Below are 20,506 nucleotides of genomic sequence, written 5' to 3' on the forward strand. Positions count from 1 at the left end.
ACTTCTACTGTTAATATACAGGGAAATATACAAATACATATCTATAACAACTATTTCTAATAGAAAGGTGTAGAGAAAAACTACAATACAGATCTAAAATAAATTTTATTTAAATAAGTTTATCTTCAAAAGAAGCCAAAAATAAATATTATACTGTAATACACTAATATGCATACTTGGATTCAACTGTTGATACCATTTATGTATTGTACTTTAAAGTTCGATAAAAACCTATTAGGAGGTTCTTATCGTGGCAAATAAAAAAAAGATCCTATTTACAAATAAACATACATAGAGTACATAATGTACAAAATACTAATTATTGCGTCGTTACACGTCTCAACTTTCACCTCTAACAATGCAGGTGTACTTAAAAAATAACAATACATACTTTTATGAAATAAAATGTTCATAAATTAATGTTTAGGTAATTGAAATACTTTCACTCGATCTCGATCGATTAATGCTCATGATGACATAGCAAATTACAATTTTATAACAATTTGAAGCATTTGACACTTCTACAACATCAATGTTATAACAATAATTCGAACTAAGCATGTATCATCTAATAATTTTACTTATACTAAAATGTGTTTCAATAAATAAATAATGAACTACATTATAAATCTAATCGGCTCTGATGCAACCAGTTCTAACTGCAATCTACCGTAACATATTCGATCAAATAGCATTAGGAATTGTTTGATAGGGTAACTCAGAGGCTAAAGTGCTAAATAGTTCACATGTAGATATCACAAATTACTTCAGCATATTCTCGTATATGTAGTAATATAACAATAACGCTTATCGATAATATAGTATATGGAATAGCTAGACTACAAGTACTTTATAAATACAGCAAAAGGACCAAACAAGTGTTCTGTGCAATGGCATAATTTAGATTAAATCTTTGCTGCCATTTCAACAGAAGTCTTTCTATTTATTGGGAGAAGAATTTTGTGAATTTGTGATTTGTCCAAACAGATGTTTTAGTCCAAATATGACTTTACGCAGCCTTACCAGGGCCGGTCGCGACACTATTTTCTATTGAAGCAGTGACGCTCTTGATCTTAACTCAAGGTATTCAAATGTACACAGACTAGGTAGATGAAAAAGAAGAATTGATTTAATGTAGCCATAAATATACATTTTTACCTAGAAAGTTATGAATGTACAAATTTTGAATCCTCTTAGATACAACAGCGTCCCTGCTCATTTAAACCATAAGAGCGTGGCGACTCTATTATTGAAACGTAGAATGATATCGCATATCACAAGTACATTCGACAGTGAGCGATATACATTCCTTATATTCACATGTGCAAGTATTTTAAATTCGAAGCAAAAATACTTAAAGAACGATTACGTTAGACAACAATGATGACCAATTAGATAGTGATGGTATAGATTTACGAAAATACTGCTAAGTTTTACTTAATGTATTTAGGGATGTCGAATTTCACCTCGACTCCGGCTTTTTTGGCGAGGGACACGATCTCGGAGAGCTGTACTACGAGCTGCGCAGCCTCATCGAGGTTGTCACGTGGCACCAGGCGGAGACCTGACTCTGCTATCAGTTTCTTCGCTTCTTCTACTCTTGTACCCTACAAATTTAATATTAATTATATAACAAACACCCCACAACAATTATTATATAGTTTAAGGTAAACTTTATCTTCTTATTCAGAAAGTTCAGAAATTATAGTTCGGCCATTCAGAGAATGCGTTCCTGACACGTCGCGATTGAACTGACGACGTAACTTTGCAATGGCGTTGCAGTTACGATAAAAATATTTTTGCTGGTTGTTTACCGTTTTAACAATTGAGGAGCATTAAAACAACATTATTATATCAATAATCAATGAATGTTATTACGTCGTCAGTTCAATCGCGACGTGTCAGGAACGCATTCTCTGAATGGCCGAACTTTAAGTTATTTATTCAAAAACAAAAATCCCGATTTATCGTGTTTTAAAAAGATTTGACAATATATTTTTGACACAATACATACCTGAAGACGAACAATGACTGGGATCTGAATGTTAAGATTCTTGGCTGCAGTTACAATACCCTCTGCAATGACATCGCACCTCATGATTCCTCCGAAAATGTTCACCAAAATAGCGGACACCTTGGGGTCTTCTAAGATGATACTGAACGCTTCCTGTATGATACAATTAAATTGTATTACATTGTTGAAAACCGATAATAATTTACGTTTTATACAGATTACATTTAAATACGGCATTATTAGGAATCAACAATGGCAACACAATAGACAATGATGCCAACATACCGACACAGCAGCTGCAGTAGCGCCACCACCGACGTCGAGGAAGTTAGCGGGGTCGCCTCCGTGCAAATTGATAATATCCATGGTAGCCATAGCTAAACCCGCGCCATTCACCATGCACCCAATAGTTCCTATAACACATCAAATATACATTTTAAATCTTATCCAATCTTCAACAAAAAATTGGCTATTTTGAAATATTAATATTCAATTATATTTTACCATCAAGAGCAATGTAGTTCAAGTCAAACTTGGCAGCCCTGATTTCCTTAGGATCTTCCTGAGTGACATCTCTTAAAGCAAACAGTTCCTTTTGCCTGTACTCCGCGTTATCGTCGAATCGAAACTTGGCATCCAAACAGAAGACTGAAACAAATAACAATGTTCGTTAGTAAAGTTACATCATTGTCAATGCCACTCATTGGCACGAGGTTGTAGACATTACGTTGTGTAGACTCGCTTTGTGTTATGTATATTAGCGTAACTTGCAATGGCAATGAATAGTGTTCAACGGGTCATTAATTAAATTCATTTAGGGACATAATGAAAGAAAGTTCCTATTATCATGACTATGACACTAGTTGAGATATACCCATTTCAATGTGAAAAACATCGATTTACGCGATCTGCGAGCACTTTGTTGAATTTGCTCTATTATATTATTAGCACGATTTAGTTAGTGCTAATCAGTGACGTATGTTAAGGGCTAAAAATAACCGAGCCAGATACAAGACGTACGGGCTTTATTGCGGCGGCATACTACTGTTATCTCCGAAAATGTAATTACAATTAAGTTAATCCCATGAAAAGACACCATACACAGAAATAAATGTACGGCAACCTAGACAAAATAAGATCAGGCGCCAGCACATTGTCGAAGATACATAGACACGTGTACATTCCAAACGATTTTAAATTTAATTGCTTCCAAACGTCTTATTTTTATATTAGCCTCTGACTTTCAGCTTGCTCTATATCATGTTTGTATTATAAGTAATCTATTACTGATCATAAAGAGGAATCAAAATAACGGAGTAGGTAGTCAAAACAATCAAGCTTATCATTGTAAATATTTTGGCTATTAGATTGATACGATTGGCATTAATGGACGGCGGTTTGATCTGGTTCGCGTACTGTATCAATGTACACAAGTAGCGCAATTACCTGCTTCCTCCGGCCTCTTAACATTAACGTTCAGCACATCATGATCTCGCTCTAGTTAACTAGATTAACGACCTAGATATTGAATCTAAACAAGCTATACTTCGATTCTACGTCGATCATTGTGGGTTAATCAATTTGCCCTCCATTAAAAATCTAGTTACATGCAGCAAACATGCAAAATGGAAATACCGATTCAGCTTTTTTACTGCCGCTTAAACAATGGTTCAATAAAAACAAAATAATATAGTAGTAAATAACTTACATTTGCCGCTAAGTGCATCTTCCGCGTAAGGGTTCACCTCAATCAGAAGAGCGTCTTTCTTGATGAAAAGGTCATACATCCTCTTAACCATATCATGGGCGTCCTTTGTGTCAAGGCCGATCTACAAAATAATTTCGTTGCAATGTTGGTTTTGAATACATATTTAAAACTAGGTATGACCAAGAATATGAACACAGGTTGCAGTTAATCAATTTTGTTCGCTATATGGCATAGCGTTATCGGTTTAGCCTCTGGAAAGTCGTTATTTTGAGAAAATTGGAGCTACATGCCTTTTTCATAACACGCGCTATTTGATCGTCCTGGATTCCCTTGATGATATCGATAGGCTCATAAGTGATAGCGTCGGGGTTGGTTGCCGCGACATCCTCGATGTTCACACCTCCTTGGGAGGATGCTATTATTACTGGACCCTAAAACAACAATCATGATAATTGAATTTTATTTATTTGGTGTATCAAGTGTTTGTGATTGAGAATTGATGAATGGGCCTTACGTACGTTAAAGCTGCGCTCCATCATGATGGCAATGTAGAATTCTCTGCGGGGGAACTTCCGCTCGGTCACCATGACCTTATTGCAGATGCGTCCCGCCGCGCCCGTCTGTTTCGTCACCAAGTACTGCTTAAGCATCTTACTCGCGATCTGGCCGGCGACTTCGGGTCTATATGACAAAATGTACATATTAGAAAACATTACTATTATAAATTCGACTTATACTCAATTTTAAATATTGTAATAACATCAATGAATTATTTATATAATAAAAATGCTACTGTTTTTCAGACAATTATGAAGGTTAAATTAATTGCTCTGAGTAGTTAACTATTACATTACATATTATCTAATTTGAAAGGCAAGGCTAACAACGTAAATACCTTATACAAAATATTTCTATATTACTTATTAATTCTAGTTAAAGCCAAGGCTCTCATTAATTAAATAATGAAAACTATAATAAATGTTCTTACGTGTCAACCATTTTCACACCACCCTGTAGGCCACTTTTGAAAGCACCTCGTCCCCTGCCTCCAGCAAGTACCTGTTTATTAACATGATTATCTCAATTTTGCTCTTATTAAAAAGGCTGAATACAGCCAAATTATTAACAAATAGCTAGTGTATAAAACAATGTTATAGAATTTACCTGTGCTTTGAGTACAATGTCTTGCGTGTTAAGTTCTTTGGCAAACTTAACAGCTTCTTCAGGGGTGGTAGCCACATTAAACTTAGGTACGGGGATGCCATGGTCTCGCAGGAGGGTGTAGCTAATATATTCATGGACATTCAAATTGCGGACTTGTTGTTTTCCTGGATGGTTCGCAGTTGCCGCTACCAGCAACTGGGAATATACAGATTTCATTTATTTTTGACCGTTAATTACAAAAGTGTACCTACATTTGTATCAACAGAATGACTTTTAAAAGGGAATAAAAAAAATAATTTCATGTGAAACAAGATATGTTAATACATAAATCTGTTATTATAAACCATTACATTAGAAATATTCCAATAGATATTATAAAGACAAAAGTGAGCAAATAAAAAAAAAATCTTATTTGTTTATAACTGTGATTTCATCTGAGGGAAATGAAAACGGTTTTTTCACAGAAAGTCAGCAGTCACTATCACCTGATCCAATCTAATCACAATACAACTGTTGACTCACACATTTTTACATAATGTTATTCATAAGTATAATATAAAATGCATATAGCATCATATAGCTCACATATTGCTAATTCATACAAAAGTAACACATGAAGTAGATAACACAATATTGAACATTGCTCTCAAGTTTTGTAATCTTTGAACATGATACTCTTCACCTCAGTCTCATAAAGCTAGATAATGATTCATTGTACAGCATCTCAATCTGTGCCGGATGCACACATAATAATCAGTTAAAATGGTTTTGAAAGTTTGTATGTAAGTGTAATCTTCAATCTACTGGAATGAGATTTTTCACTAGCATAATCCTATATCCCTGAATAAAATATAATGTTTCAGTGGACATAAGCCAATTAATAATTTATTAAAACTACACATACTGAAGAACTGATACCAGTTGCAATAACAATTTGTTCAGACCTTTAGCTAAGTGAATAAATTGTAAAAAATAACTATGGGAATAGTACAGATTTTTATAGTAAAAATCTAATATCTATTTCACTTTCTTATATTTAGATACTGATAATGAAAAATGGAATTCAATATTCTCCGTTACTGGCTGTATTTAAATAGTCATATGGTTAGTTTTGAAGTTTCACTTTATTATAAAAAAACAATATGTTTTTAAAGAAATGCCAATAAGAATACTACTTTTAATAAATTAAAGTTTGCAGTACAAAAGTATATGTTATATTATCAGTAATGCCAGTGGGTGTACGAGTTTATTTTAATTGAATTTACCTAGTAATTCCTAAGATGCTGAATAGGTTTATGTGATTTGGTGGTTATAAATGGTTGCAGCAAGAATATGTTAGTGTTGTTGGCCCTTTGAGGGACATTTTGACACAAGTTGTGCAGAAGTACTTATTACTTTAACTGATCCTATCTATGTATTTGCCAAAGATTTTTTTAACTCAAGGTATTTCCCATGAAAAATACGAAGTTCAAACATCATAGCGATGACGTAAGGTCACAAAAGCTGAAAATGACAAGGTCAAATTTATAAATAAATTTCTAATGCATTCAAGGTCTGTTGATGTAGACGAAAAAAATATGTGAATTACTTTACTGAATTAAAAAGTATTAAAGATTGCGCTTAAATTAAATTCGATTAAAACATGCGCCAATAATCTATTATTTTACGTGTTATTTTGAAACAATATGGTCAAATAAAAAAACTGTTTGTGTTATGTATGCATTTCTAACTACCGAAAATCAGTCAAATATTATTACCTTGCTTCCATTTTTCAGGAAAATAGTTTGGGCAAGACCAAGAGGACGGGGAAGTAGAGTCGCCATTTTTACACTACCACAGAGACTATAGAATAGGTTCAAATGACATTCGCAGAAACTAAACTACCATAGACACCTGACGTTTTTTTTAACCACAGATTGAATCGCTCGTAGAGTCCGCGCTACAACTCGTCCTAAAGACGTGCATATGTGGCGCTGGTGTCTATGCTATTGCATAATAAATAATTATCCTATGTCTCACCATCCCTACGAGAGCCTGTCGATTCTAGATGGATAGCGAGTAGCGAGCCACCTACATCTCAACACCCACGTGCCAGCGCCCAAACAGTAGTCTCTTACTTCTACCGGGAAAAGATCGCTCTCTCAAATAATCCACCTCTCCCATCGCTAGCATGACAATGTACGGTTGGGCAATCCGACGAAGAGGAACGCTCTAGCCGAACATCAATACTGTGGTACCTAGCTATCTACCCTCCGATTAGCCTTATGACTGACAGTTATGAATCGCACGATTCCAGCGTAGAATCTCGGCAGGAGGCCGTCTTCTAGCTTGAATACTTAACGTCGAAAAAACTCCACGAAGTTCCACAGGCGGTAGATCTAGCTAGATACTTCATCATTGACTAAACACCGATGTGAGCTCCTTCTAAACCCTCTTCCTTAGTAAGTTTAGGTAAAGACTGATTGTTATATAAAAATGGGCACAAGATTAATGGAATGGGTATGAGTTAAGTAGGTATAAAACAACTTAACAGCATTTTTATTTATTATTGCAATGCAATAAAAAAATTACAGTCACATAATTTGACGCTGGTCCAAATTGTTGTCTTCTAACTTATCCACATTTTTATATTTCTCTTCAGTCCATATTCCGTTACCAGAAAAATAGTGGTTCTTCTCCAGTAAATACAAAACTAAACTCAACTTCTGAGATTTACTCAAAGATTCATAGTTGAAATTGTCTTGGAATAAGGGTGTATAGTTTTGCATCAATCTTTTATCCAATATGTTAAGAGTTTCCCTTATTTTTTTCCAAGGATATAATAGAATACTACAATTTTCATAAATATCTTGATCACTGTATTCTGGGGACAGTCGCTCATAAACATATTTTACTTGAAGCACTGGAGTGTTTATCCAGAAAGGGTGCCTCTTTATAACATTTCGCACATGTGTCATATTGTATTTCTTTCCTAAGGACTGTGATATACAGAAGATTAAATCTTTTCCTTTCCCTAACCTGTCACCAGGTGCTTTTTCAAATGTTTCATAATGTGCCTCGCTACCAGACAGGACATTTAAACTAACACACTTTTTGTTCTGACTGTATAATTTGTGCAGTCGCTTTATTGCTATTGTGTTATAGTGTATCATCTTCAGAAATCTTGGATGATTTATAAATGTGCTAAATTCTGGTATGTGTTTGGCTTGTTCCAATCTTTCTCTGATTGTTGCAGGGGCCAAAGTGTATATACCAAAACATCTTCTCTGTGCCTCATTCCCTATTCCATACTCTTCCAACAGCTTTCTTATTTCTAGCATGGTAGAATAATTTCTTGTGGCTAATTTTGGATGCATCCTAATAACTTCTTTGATATCAATTCCACCCATAGTACGAAAGTTGTATATTAATTTCTTTAAATTTTCTGGATCCACGTGTATCAGATACAGGTTCGCTTTGATTTTTTGATTAGGCATCATTATTTGTGATTGTAATATTGTCAATGTTTCATTAATGTATTGTAAAGGCCGATGTTTAATAGTAGGATATGTTTTGAGACCTCTACAAAATTCTTCATTTGTTAGATCAAGCACAAGTTCAAGATATCTTTGAATTATCTTTAAGCGGAGTGTATACAATGATGAGGCATTTATGTCTCTGTCAATCAATGTGGTAAGGGAGGTTGGCCACTGGCTCATGTAGCTTGCGAGTTTGTTTTCAACATTAATATGTGGAAGTATGTATCCTAATCTCTTCAACTCTCCAATAGGTATTTGTTTAATAATAGTTAAATATGTTGTTAAAAATTCTAGGGATATATTCTGTATGCCACATTCTTCTAAAACTTTGTATCGAAATTTTAAGGTAACAGGCAATATTCCAAACACTGCTGATTCTTCAACAAGAGAATCGTTAGAGAATCCCATTTCATTTACAGAATCGATTAATTCTTTAAGTTTTTCATCATTTAATTTAGTTATTATAGGATGCTTCATACACATATATTGTGCTTTGCTTTCACTAATGTTTAAATACTTGCTTAATCTTTTTACATAAATTGGGCTTTCCACATTCGTTGCACTTTCCCGAAAATAACGACATCCTCTATAGAGGTGGCGCATAAGGTTATACCTTTTCGAATTCATGAGTAGGCACTGCATATAGTATAAAAATTAATGCATAATTATTTGAAATACAATTCAAAATAAATATTGCAATTCTAACTCGCTACAGGCAGTCTTGCTTGCTTGCTCGTACGATATATTTGTCATTGACATTGACTTGACAAATTGACACTTGACGTTGACAGTAAGTAAATATTTTTGGCCTTTACGGGGGGTAAGCGGGGGTAAGTAATATAAAAGAAAAACCAAGTAAACACCATTGACATATATTCTAGCGATAGACAAGAACATCCATACAAATAATTTACCCGCTATGTCGTCTGTTGACATTTCGTTGACGTATTGTGACATGTAGTCATCCTCATTGATGTTAATTGCAGAAGTGTCGCTCGTATTTTGCCTACATGTTTCATTACTCAAAAAGTTTATATCTAAGTGAATTCAAAATCATGTATATAATATATCAAAAAGTTTATTTATATCTAATTGAATGCAAAATCATGTAATATATTAAAACCAGGAACTTATTTTTAGGGTTTTTAATATTAATTACGATGTTTTTTTTCTTAAGAGGGCTATCACAAATTTTCGCGAATTTAATTATTTTTTCTTGAAAGTAAGAACATACCATGACAAAGTGAAGTCTGTTTTCATTGATATTTTACCTACTGCTAGTTTTATGGCACATCTGTTTCTGCACGATTTTCTTAATCCATAATTCAAGATGGCGGGCGGGAACAAATTAATGCATATTTGTAAAATTGAATTGTAAATGAAAAGTATGATATACAAGCGTTGTAATAGCATGAACAGCGTGTAATTTTACTAACTTGACTCTCGAATAGTTTATATGTGTAAGTTTATACCTTGATATGTATTTTCTATTTTATAATTGTAGTTTCATAGACATCCATCTGACGCAGGTGTCAAAATCGCTCTGATTTGCCATTTTGGGCACTGCATAGTCTGCAGTGCAGTTCAGTGTGGTAAGCTTTTTGTTCGGAACGTTCTATCTAGTACGTAGTACATATATATCGATGGTAAACACTAAACAAAATGAGAATTTTTAAGTTTCACATGTTTGCAGCCTATTGCTGGAGGATGATCTTGGCCACTTGGCTATGATTATGGACGGCATTTTTTTTATTTTGGATCTTCACATCCACAACATGGCTTCACTTTAAAATGTACTCTGTGGCTTCACTTCATAGACTTGACAGCAGTTTGTTTGACAGATTAAGCTTTGATTGACGTCAACCGTTGAATAAGTTTCCAGGCGTAGGGCGTAAACTTTTACCGATTTGTTTACTTTCAGAAAAATGGCAAAGTCTAAAACAGGACTGTTTGCACTTGGATTCTTTGTATTTGCTTCACTATTCATTATTATTGCCTTCGTTAGTCCATACTGGCTTGTTACAGACGGAAAACTTAAGAACCCGAAGTTTATAAAAATTGGTAAGATGTACTGGTATTTTATACAAAAGAAGTACAATGCTGTGTGAACACGGGTAATATTGGTGTTTTACTCAATAACATGCATCAATAACTGCTTTTCTTATTCATTCTCAGGCTTATGGGAGGTGTGTTTCCAAGGTTTCGAAGAAATCCATCATTGGTATGATACAGTATTTACTGGTTGCTGGTGGATATTTGAAGAAGAATATTACATTATTCATGACATACTACTGCCTGGTTTCTTCATTGCAACACAATTCTTTTTCACTATATCCATGTGTTGTGTTATACTGTCGATGTTTTTGTCTTACCTTTATATGAAGAAGGATAGAGATGATGACAAGTACTTAACGCTTCTGGTAACATTAGGCACTGTGCTTGTGATTGGAGGTTTGTTATATTTTGTTTTTTTTTTGTTGTTAATAACTGCTACCAATGAAAATTTGCTGATAAAAGTGAATTTAGTTTACTACTAAGTGTATATGATTATATCAAAACTTTTAACATGAAAGTATTTTACAGAACATTTCAAGCATTTTGTAATAATTTTCTTTGTTTTTGTCAGGATTTTCGGGCATCATATCTGTGGTCACTTTTGGGGCCAGAGGTGATGGTCGAGACTGGATGCCCAATTGGGAACACAATGATCTTGGCTGGGCATTTGCTCTTGGTGTGGTAGGGGTAGTGTTCCTCTTCCCCGCTGGCATCCTATTCTTGGTAGAAGCTCGAGTTCAAAAGTATAAGAGACTACATGAGATGCAAAGCCGGGAGCCATCATCTTATACTATGCATGAAAGGAAGGTTGGGTATACAGGAGGACATACTGACATTTAAGCAGTAATTAGATTAAAACGCCGTCCTTTCAGATCTTTTAACTTTTTTATACATTTTTTTACAAATTTTACAATTTTTTTTGACATGTAAATTAATGTTACTTAAAGTTAATGTAGTTATAGACTAATTGTCCGTCCAAAATGTGTTTTTTTTACTTTATTAGTTAGGGTACATAACATAGACTCAGTATTAAATTATACTCACTTAAACATAAGTTTGGATCTGAGTAGCAATTTAAAATGTACTGATATCATAGTAAAGAAAGAACTGAGTAACTAGGCTTTTTAAGTAATAGTTTAGATTGCAATAGGTGGCTGGATAGAATGTATGATACTTTTTGTTGCCTAACCAAATCATCTGTTTTGTTTTGAATATTTAAACAGTAAAACATATTCACGACAATATATGATCACTTATTAAGCTTGTGTTTAGTTATGTATAAGATTGTGTGCCTTAAAAATATATAATTTTAATAAAATTTTCTATTTCATTTTACAAGCTCATATTTTGCATCTTCATAACATGTTGTATTCATAAGATTGTTTAAGTTAGGAGGCACTGTGTTTCGGCACAGCAGCGCCATCTTGGCAGCTTCAAATCCTATGTATATGCTTTGTGATTCCTGAAGTCCAGAGAGCATACCAAAAATAAAGCCACTTGCAAAACAATCTCCTGCTCCTGACACATTTTCGATTTTAGGCATGGGTTCAGTTGGGTAAAATTTCGTGACTATATTATGTGATGTGTTTCTTCTCATAGTAATAACCCCTTTGGATCCCATCGTTACAATTACGAATTTAATCACTTTTGAGACTGTTGAATATAATTTTATAATTTCGGTTATCTCACTGTTACCCTTAATGTGAGTCCCTTGGGATGCTTCAAGTTTTTGCGCCATAGCTCGTAATTCGGATAAGTTTGGTGAAGCATAGGATATTTGCTGATGTTGAATAATCTTTGGAGCTTTTCTTCTGTCTGTTGGCTCGAAAAATACTGAAACACAGACACTTTTATTATTAAATTTTCATAATGACCAATGATCATTTTCCACAGCGCCAAAAGTATTTTTTTTACATAAATATTATGTGTAGTCAGTTACAGTAGGTAACTCAAAAACAAATCAAATCCCTCCATTTTGGGAAAGGCCTTTAAGCAGCATCCTAAGGCGGTGCGGTGAGACGACGATGACGACGCGACGTGTACAGGCACGAGTATATATGTTACGGCTAAAGCCCGAAGTGCGGTTACACCTACTTAGTTCTAGCCGGCTAAAGCTAGGTATAGCAGGCCACTCTTCGGATAGGACTAGGTGTTAGCCTTCATCATAGTGGTTAGAACTAGGTGCAGCCGCACACCCGTGGCTAGAAATAAATATATCCTATTGAAAAGAATAAATGAGCCTGTGATAATATGTTGACGACATACTGGTCTTTAAATTTTAATAAATGACTAGCTGTTTCTCGCGGTTTCACCCGCGTCCCGTGGAAGCTACTGCCCGCACCGGGATAAAATATAGCCTATGTTACTCGCAGATAATATAGCTTTCTAACAGTGAAAGAATATTTAAAATCGGTCCAGTTGTTTTTGAGCTTATCCATTACAACCAAACAAACAAAGTTTTCCTCTTTATAATATTAGTATAGACTAGCTATTTACCCAAATAAAGTATAAGTAGCCTATATTACTCGGGAACAGTCTAGCCAGTTCGGTTCAGTTCCGTAGTTTCGGATCCTTTAGGGCCTAGGGTAAGTATAAATCATCATCGTTATCTCCCGAGACTTTTCCAACTACGTTTGGAATTTGAGCTGAGATTTACGCTTTAGGGTAGGTACAAAAAAAAAACAAAAAAGGTTTCCTCTTTATCTTATCAGTATAAAAGCGTTATTATAAGCTATCCTTATTTTTCCCTTCCATAGTGTCTCTCATGGAAGTTCAAACGTCAACGTCACCGTCCAACTGTCAGTGTCAATGTCAACGGGCGAAGACGGAACGGTTGTTGGTGTTTGTTGGATATTTGGTCGTCTTGGGCGTTGATCACTCTCATCACATTACAATTGCCCAACATTTGTGTTTATTTAATACAAAGTTTTTAAATTACAAACTGATTTACATTGAACGATTACAGTGAACGAATTGGAGTAGTGAGCTGTATGTAAGCATTTTAACAAATTTTGTGATTCTGATACAAAACTACAGGTGAGAAAACTTTACACACCTATTAATTACTTACTTCTGATTCACAAACGGTTAATTCAAGTTTCTTTTCGAAAGTATATTTTTAAACAGTTTAAAAAAGTTTCGATTCAAATCTTAAAGCCTCTCATTATTGTTGCTATGTTTTGCATTCCTTTTCTTGTTTAAGTACTTTAGAAGTGTAAACGATAGGTTATTGATTTAAAAACTGATATTCTAATATAACAACCACCATCACTGTAATTTTTGAAACAATGCTATTTAGGTACTTACTGAATTAAATTATTTACAAGTTTTATCAACAGAATAGTACACAAAAGTAAATTATAGTCTGCTGTGTTTCAGATTTATAAAACTGAAATTATAATAAAGTATAATGTAAGTCACATTCTATTTAGATAACAATAAAAATGTTAGCAGTAATTGCATATCTACATCTATTGCCAATCTCTATATCATATCCATCTCAATATCCATATTGTGGTTTAATTTATTGCCAATCAAATGTCTTCAAATTGTGAAATTCTAACAGACAGGTAATGATTATCTAATTTGCGCTATATATACATATATTTGTAACAAATGGGTAGGTATCTAAGTCAAAAATACTTACCAATACTTGTTAAAAAAAATGACAAGAATCTCTATGCAATCTTTCCATCATAAAAAGTATTCGAGTTCTCATGGAGGCAAAAAGTGCCCAAATGGTTTTCGTCATATTTTTAGGTATTCTATACGATAGATTTCCATTGTTTTCTAAGTCCCAAAAGCCTTGCATACCCTTTGCTACACACCAACCGTTTGCGTAATAATTCATGAAATGTTTTCAATCTATTTATATCTATTGTTAAATATCTGACTGCTAATTTTTCTTAAATTTTCTACATATTCTTCCTAATTTTTTTCCTGTGCATTTTCTATATCTAATTATAAATACTGAAGTATTCTTAAACAGTTCAAACACTACCAATTAACAGTTTATTTCCCCAAAATAAAAATAAAAAACCAACAAGTGAAAAAAAAACAAAAAAAATAATATTTTGCATACTTAATTAGTTCCCACAGTTTAAAATGCGTGTGAACATTTTGGCATTGTGTTTCTGGGTGAATGTTATGCTGTTTGTGTTACTCACACTGGCTCCATTGACTGTATTGCGAAACTCCTTTACAAAGGTACTTAGATTTTGCTATTCATCTCAGGTGTATGACCTTGTTTCGTGTTAAGTGACATATGCTTATAAAGCTCCTACAAATTGCTTTGACATTGAATTTAACTAATTAAAAAATTGAGGGTAATTGTATCACTTTGGACATGTACTTCAACAATGCCCTTTAGGTAGGTTTTTTTTTCGTGGCATTGTATTTTAATATAAATTTTCTGAACTTAGCTAATCTGCATCCTGAATTTGTAAGAAGTCATCTTTGTTAGTTTGATGAAATATTTTTTTTATTTGATTTTATATATTAATTTCGAAAGAGGCAATGGGGACTTCGCCTATAGCCCTAGATATTTCAATCTCTCTTTAGCTATAGACCACCGCCACTAGTTTGTTTCGCATACATATATAAGACAGAGGTGAGAGAATACTGCATTTTCATTTATCGCTGAACCTTCAAGTAGCAGCCAACTCACATTGAGTCATTGTTTTACCGAAAACCTTAGTAAACAACGGCGTGTGTTCGGTAGAACCGCGCTCTTGCTCAATGGCGCAGCTAAACTTGATGGTATGGCCATTAACACTTATGAGATACATTTATCAAAGATACATAATACGTGTGTTTTTAGTTATGTAGGTAAATACCTTTCAATGGTACAATGTTGAGGTTTGAACATTGAAGTAATCTCAGTAGTCCAGTTCTTAATTGCTATTGTGTAAACATACGATGCGGACTAATATCACCCAAATTTTGTTGTGTGCCCGCCGGGTGGTCGGCGTTGTTTAGTGATCAACTCGAAGACATGACTCTTATGGTTACGAGGACATCTGCTGGTCCTCTAAGTCCGCAAGGGCTCCATTGGTGATTATACCACACGGGATTAGACACTGTAAATCTCTTTAACATCGTTCGTCCTGGCTTTACATTTGTATCCAGAAGTTGATTCGAGCAGTCCTTAGGCATTATGAATAAAACCATTCAAGAAGAAAAAATCTAAGAAAGACTGTTATAGCACCATTAATTTTACTTACTGTCTAGGTACCTATTTACGCCAACAGAAATATAATCATAAAGCATTTACGCGTCGTGATCCAGGAATCTTGTTATTATGCCAGCCAGTGACGACTAGCGAGCATATTAATTCATTAAAACTTATCGACCCTAATTGGGGCAGCGCAGCGTCAAAAACACATGGTTCTATTATTGTGCAATGCTTGTAATGCATTCAGTAGAATAAGCGCCTATTCGAATATAAAACAGAGCGAGACCTCAAAAATTAAGCAAATGTAGGTATACACTATAAAATTCTAAGTGTGTGTGTTTGAAAAAGGGGCTCATCTCAGCTTAATTAACTAGCGTATATTTAATATTTTCGGTACTTAATACAGCTAAGATTTAGGTCAAATGTTAGTTCGGGTTCAAAATGAACGTGAATTCTTTCTTTAATATACTTTTTAATTCTAGTCCTATGTTATGCACCTTATGTAAGCATTATAAGCTCCGCAGAATACCGCAGATTTACGTAATTTTTTAACTTGTTGCAGAGACAATGAAGAATAGAAGTTTGGCCGGTAATTGTGGCATTGGCGTGTTTGTCATTGCCCTTGTTACGGTGGCATTGGCATTCGGTACGCCCAGCTGGTTGGTCAGCGACTCCAGAATAAGAGGCGCCAAATTGGATAGGTAAACGCTGACATTTGCTTAATTGCTGACACAACACAGCAAAAAAACATTCGATAATTATATTCGAGTTTGTGGGAAAGATGTTTCTCATAAAGTGTATCTCTTCCAGATTAGGATTATGGAGCCACTGCTTCCGGTCTCTGCCCGATCCTCTGGATCAGTACCAAAGAAGATTTTTCGTAGGATGTCGTTGGGTGTACGATCCCTTCACGACTGGATACGATAAGATCCGTGGTTATTTACTTCCCGGTATGTATTTTTATATTGTTCGGTCTAGTGAACTGCGGGGATAGCTTTAAACTGTTCGACATGACATCACAAAATATGCAACATGTTTGTAGAAAAATGGGCCAAAGTTGAATAAATAATGACAAGGTGAAAAACGGCTTATAAGAATAACGCCGAAGATGAATATCGAATAACTGCAAAAAAATATCAATGCGAACTTTAACCATGACTCAAAAAGTATATTCTTACGAACATTTTTTTGTTGCAGGTTTCATGATAGCTACACAGTTTTTCTTTACGTTATGTTTACTGGGAGTTTTGATATCTACAGTATTAGTACTGATGTACTTCTTGTGTTGGGGACCTGACCAAAAAAGATATGTGACGTTGATAAAAAGCATTGGATACATTATGCTAGGATCAGGTGAGATTAACTAAGCTGATTGAACTAATTTAAAGCTGGGTCAAAGTTAAAACAATTTTCATAATACAATATTATATTTGTTTTTAGGTATTTGTGGAGTAATTGCTGTTATTGTTTTTGCCTCCTTGGGAAACACAGACGGATGGATGCCAGACCATCCCAACAATTATTTAGGTGAGTAATTACTTCGTGCATTAGCATTACAGTATTTTTTGTACTTTTAATCATCATTCATATAACTTTTTCACTGTTTTCACAGGCTGGTCTTTCGGCTTGGGTGTCGTTGGTTCAGTGGCGTGCTTAGTGACTGCAGCCCTCTTTTTGACTGAATCTAATATCCAAGCAAAGAAGCGCGATAAAATAAAAGAGTCTCAAGCAAGATTTGAGTTAGAGTACGAAACTAAAGCATAACATTGACCGCACACATCTAGTGTTAATTAAGTAATAAGTTTAGATCTGAACATATATGTTAGCTCCGTCCAAAATAATTTTACGACTATATAAAGTGGCTATTCCTGTGAATAGATTTTTATTACCAGTAAACACATTTTTATTAGATATATTTTACAGATTGACTTGAATCAACGTAATATTATGTACTTGTAATATTGTAGTTATTTGTCTAGTTGAGTTGTAGTTGTAAGGACAAATTTTGACAAAGCTATGGAGTGTATGGAATAAAAGATGATTTATGGTTGATTTTTGCACTCGAATGATAGCCAGAATGGTCTATTAATTAAACTGACTACCTCCACTTGTAAACTTTGACGAAACATTCCGCTATTCACACAAGCAAGCAGCGAACTCACTGCACGTAAATATTACAATAAGTTATACATATATTAATTACCAACTTTTTTCTCAATATTAATATGCCAATTGTAGAACCACCTGTATTTTAGGCTTTTAAAAAAAGATAATATTGAATTGATAATACTTTTGTATTGTATTCCATAACTTTGTTAGTTATAAGTAGAAAAATTGCTTTTTTCTAAAGTAATTTTGATCAAGTGCCTTTGCAGATGTTTCCTGCTTAATTTTGATAACAGTTTGGTTGGTTGCTTATTTCATATTTATATTGTTTATTTGATATTAATTTACAAAGACAAGATCAATGTACCTTACGATACCGTCCAGTTTATACAATTTTACATCTATTTTATAAGTAAGTTCTCCAAGTTCATTGTAAAATTAGTGTAAGAATTATGTACTTTTGTAATTTAATTGATTCAGTCTTAACTGCCTTATTATAACATTAAAGTTATTTTACATAATTATATTTTTCTTCACCTTCGTCACCTTCTTCACCTGTACGCTGGAGGAAGTCTTTAAAAAGCTCACTGTGCAGTGGACAGGTAAAGGCATGGTCGTCGGATGCAAAAGGCTGACCAACTTGCGATTTGCTGATGACATCATCCTTTTTGCGTCCACATCAGAAGAGCTCCAGCAAATGCTCCAAGACTTGAGCCGAGAGGTTGGACTTCACATGAACATGACCAAGACACAAACAATGACCAACAGCACAAAACGTGGGGTCAAGGTAGATGGGCAAGCTCTACACTATGTCGACGAGTACATCTACTTGGGCCAGTTAGTCTCTTTCGAAAACAGACAGGAAATGGAAATCGATCGCCGCATCGAGAATGCCTGGAAAAGCTACTGGTCCATGAAACACTACATGAAAGGGGACCTTCCCCTTTCACTCAAGTGAAAATTAGTCTACATGTGTATCTTGCCCGTCCTAACCTACGGTGCGCAAACCTGGTCTCTCACAGAGTGTCAGAAGTCCAAGCTCAAGGTTTGCCAAAGAGCAATGGAGCGTAGTATTTTAGGTATCAAGCGGATGGACCGAGTACGCAATACCGTCATACGCTCCAAAACAGGAATCTTCGATGTGGGCCAAAAAACAGCAAAATTAAAATGGGACTGGGCTGGGCACGTCAGCCGAATGCATCCAGACAGGTGGGCCAATGTTGTTGCTCAATGGATACCACAGGATGGCCACCGCAGACGTGGTAGGCCCCGGAAGAGGTGGCGTGACGATCTGGACGCCTACAACCTTGACTGGTGGGAGCACTCTAAAGATCGAGAGGTGTGGAGACAAAATGGGGAGGCCTTTGCCCAGCAGTGGGACAATAAAGGCCATAGATGTAATATACTAAACAAGATTGCGCACGCTCAAAATATATATTTACGAAAATGAACTCTATTCCAACGCAATAAGGTACTAAATTGGTTGCATAATATACAGAGGCAAATCCGAGCCGAGAGGGATAGTTAGAACGGAGGCCGTTTGTCTCTTTCTAACACCTCGCCAGCATAAAAAAATATTGTGATCAACAGTTTTGTCTTCCCAAAAAAAAATGAATCACTTATATTTTTATCTTATTTTAACAATTATAAGTCAACAAATTAATAACAATCGCATTCATTTATTCGTATTTATTCTTAAAACATAAACAACATACATTTGTATTTTGCTTTTTTTTATTTTTTTGCGGTAACCCCGAACATTCTTGGCGCGTAATCAGCATTTAAAATTTTGTTTATATTTTTTGTATTAAATCAATTTAAACTATCAAAATGGTGAAAAAGTGTTGCGTTCATACTTGTAAAAGTGAATCCTATAGTGATTGCAATACATCGTTCGACAGGTTAGCTAATAATAACATTTTCGTAAATCAAACAACTAGGGTGCCCATGAATTCTTGTAATGAGTCAAAATATGGGTGATGGATTTTAAACTGTTGTACTATTATATTGATTTCTGACACTTACGCGAATATTAGACATTTAAATAAAACTACTTTTACGGATTTTATCGCGTTATATTAATATTATTTAATCATTTAATGTAGGGTATTTAATTATTTAATGTAGGGTAGCTGTTTGTAACTAATATATCAAGACGACCAACACCTTAGTCTGCCCGTGACCATGGATGCTGTAATGTAAAGGATCCGAAACGTCGGGATTAAATAATATTAATATAACGCGATAAAATCCGTAAAAGTAGTTTTATTTAAATGTTGTACTATAGTTATAGGTTCCCAAAAAATGAAGAAAGGTGACATAAACGGCTCAGCAGTCTATATGTGAAGCCAAAAATACAAAAATAAACAGACTTCACTTCGAATCTTCCTGCTTTTATACTGCTAATTCCCGCTAATTATTAAAAGGTTGTATTAGTACTTTAAGGTCACAAACTGTGTAAGTTAAAATTTCAATACCAATCTGTGTTTAATAATCTTAGCAAATTCGAATTTGTCTCACATAGCTTAATCTCATAGTCACCCTATTAGAAAGGGACAGACGGCCTCTGTACTAACTGTTTCACTCGGCTCGTTTTTTGGGTAAAGGTGCGCAGTCCTGTTTACTATAGTATGTCTATGATAAAGGCTAAGAAAAAAAAATTCTTATTTTGTTTTACAAAGAATCACCCCATTTGGTAAACACTTAAGTTACTACCGCATGGCACAGGGGTTGCTTGACCGAAGGTTGCTCTTTGTGCCATTGATTAG

At 34.6% G+C, this 20,506-nt stretch overlaps 5 protein-coding genes across 6 annotated transcripts in view; 2 read left to right on the forward strand and 3 right to left on the reverse strand.

Annotated features, from left to right (window-relative positions):
- Positions 1-88: 88 nt before the first annotated feature.
- On the reverse strand, positions 89-6,792 carry LOC124636074 (succinate--CoA ligase [ADP-forming] subunit beta, mitochondrial). Its single transcript, XM_047172029.1, has 10 exons — positions 6,644-6,792; positions 4,887-5,081; positions 4,711-4,781; positions 4,241-4,403; positions 4,013-4,153; positions 3,723-3,843; positions 2,519-2,662; positions 2,300-2,427; positions 2,015-2,167; positions 89-1,607 (listed from the first exon to the last, which is right to left on the reverse strand). Exons 1-10 carry the CDS (start codon positions 6,707-6,709, stop codon positions 1,434-1,436), a joined length of 1,356 nt encoding a protein of 451 aa, XP_047027985.1. The 5' UTR covers positions 6,710-6,792; the 3' UTR covers positions 89-1,433.
- Positions 6,793-7,412: 620 nt separating this feature from the next.
- Positions 7,413-9,210, reverse strand: LOC124636071 (transcription termination factor 5, mitochondrial-like). The gene has a single exon (XM_047172023.1). It carries the CDS (start codon positions 9,044-9,046, stop codon positions 7,460-7,462), a length of 1,587 nt encoding a protein of 528 aa, XP_047027979.1. The 5' UTR covers positions 9,047-9,210; the 3' UTR covers positions 7,413-7,459.
- A 1,025-nt stretch (positions 9,211-10,235) lies between these two features.
- LOC124639962 lies at positions 10,236-11,777 on the forward strand. Its single transcript, XM_047177497.1, has 3 exons — positions 10,236-10,465; positions 10,580-10,855; positions 11,031-11,777. The coding sequence occupies exons 1-3, from the start codon at positions 10,330-10,332 to the stop codon at positions 11,297-11,299; spliced, it is 681 nt and encodes a 226-aa protein (XP_047033453.1). The 5' UTR covers positions 10,236-10,329; the 3' UTR covers positions 11,300-11,777.
- Positions 11,326-20,506, reverse strand: part of LOC124639853 (pseudouridine-metabolizing bifunctional protein C1861.05) — a 106,725-nt gene continuing 97,544 nt past the window's right edge. For both annotated transcript variants that reach the window (XM_047177362.1, XM_047177368.1), the window contains exon 11: positions 11,326-12,292. In XM_047177362.1, the coding sequence (XP_047033318.1) occupies positions 11,787-12,292 (506 nt within the window). In that variant the 3' untranslated portion in view covers positions 11,326-11,786. The remainder of the gene's footprint in view (positions 12,293-20,506) is intronic.
- On the forward strand, positions 13,275-18,259 carry LOC124639976. The gene is made up of 6 exons (XM_047177522.1): positions 13,275-13,495; positions 16,195-16,333; positions 16,443-16,582; positions 16,830-16,985; positions 17,073-17,159; positions 17,245-18,259. The coding sequence occupies exons 2-6, from the start codon at positions 16,200-16,202 to the stop codon at positions 17,394-17,396; spliced, it is 669 nt and encodes a 222-aa protein (XP_047033478.1). The 5' UTR covers positions 13,275-13,495; positions 16,195-16,199; the 3' UTR covers positions 17,397-18,259.

This window comes from Helicoverpa zea, chromosome 2 (assembly GCF_022581195.2).
Source record: "Helicoverpa zea isolate HzStark_Cry1AcR chromosome 2, ilHelZeax1.1, whole genome shotgun sequence".
NCBI lineage: Eukaryota > Metazoa > Arthropoda > Insecta > Lepidoptera > Noctuidae > Helicoverpa > Helicoverpa zea.

Bases quoted from the DNA above. Each gene is read 5' to 3' on its own strand.
- LOC124636074 (XM_047172029.1), bottom strand. From the start codon at position 6,709: ATGGCGACTCTACTTCCCCGTCCTCTTGGTCTTGCCCAAACTATTTTC. The intron at 2,663-3,722 runs GTAAGTTATTTA...TATTTGTTTCAG, and splicing joins AGATGCACTTAGCGGCAAAT to TCTTCTGTTTGGATGCCAAG. The intron at 2,428-2,518 runs GTAAAATATAAT...GATGTGTTATAG, and splicing joins GAACTACATTGCTCTTGATG to GAACTATTGGGTGCATGGTG.
- LOC124639976 (XM_047177522.1), top strand. From the start codon at position 16,200: ATGAAGAATAGAAGTTTGGCCGGTAATTGTGGCATTGGCGTGTTTGTC. The intron at 16,583-16,829 runs GTATGTATTTTT...TTTTTGTTGCAG, and splicing joins CCGTGGTTATTTACTTCCCG to GTTTCATGATAGCTACACAG. The intron at 16,986-17,072 runs GTGAGATTAACT...ATTTGTTTTTAG, and splicing joins ATACATTATGCTAGGATCAG to GTATTTGTGGAGTAATTGCT.
- LOC124636071 (XM_047172023.1), bottom strand. From the start codon at position 9,046: ATGCAGTGCCTACTCATGAATTCGAAAAGGTATAACCTTATGCGCCAC.
- LOC124639962 (XM_047177497.1), top strand. From the start codon at position 10,330: ATGGCAAAGTCTAAAACAGGACTGTTTGCACTTGGATTCTTTGTATTT. The intron at 10,466-10,579 runs GTAAGATGTACT...ATTCATTCTCAG, and splicing joins CCCGAAGTTTATAAAAATTG to GCTTATGGGAGGTGTGTTTC. The intron at 10,856-11,030 runs GTTTGTTATATT...TGTTTTTGTCAG, and splicing joins CACTGTGCTTGTGATTGGAG to GATTTTCGGGCATCATATCT.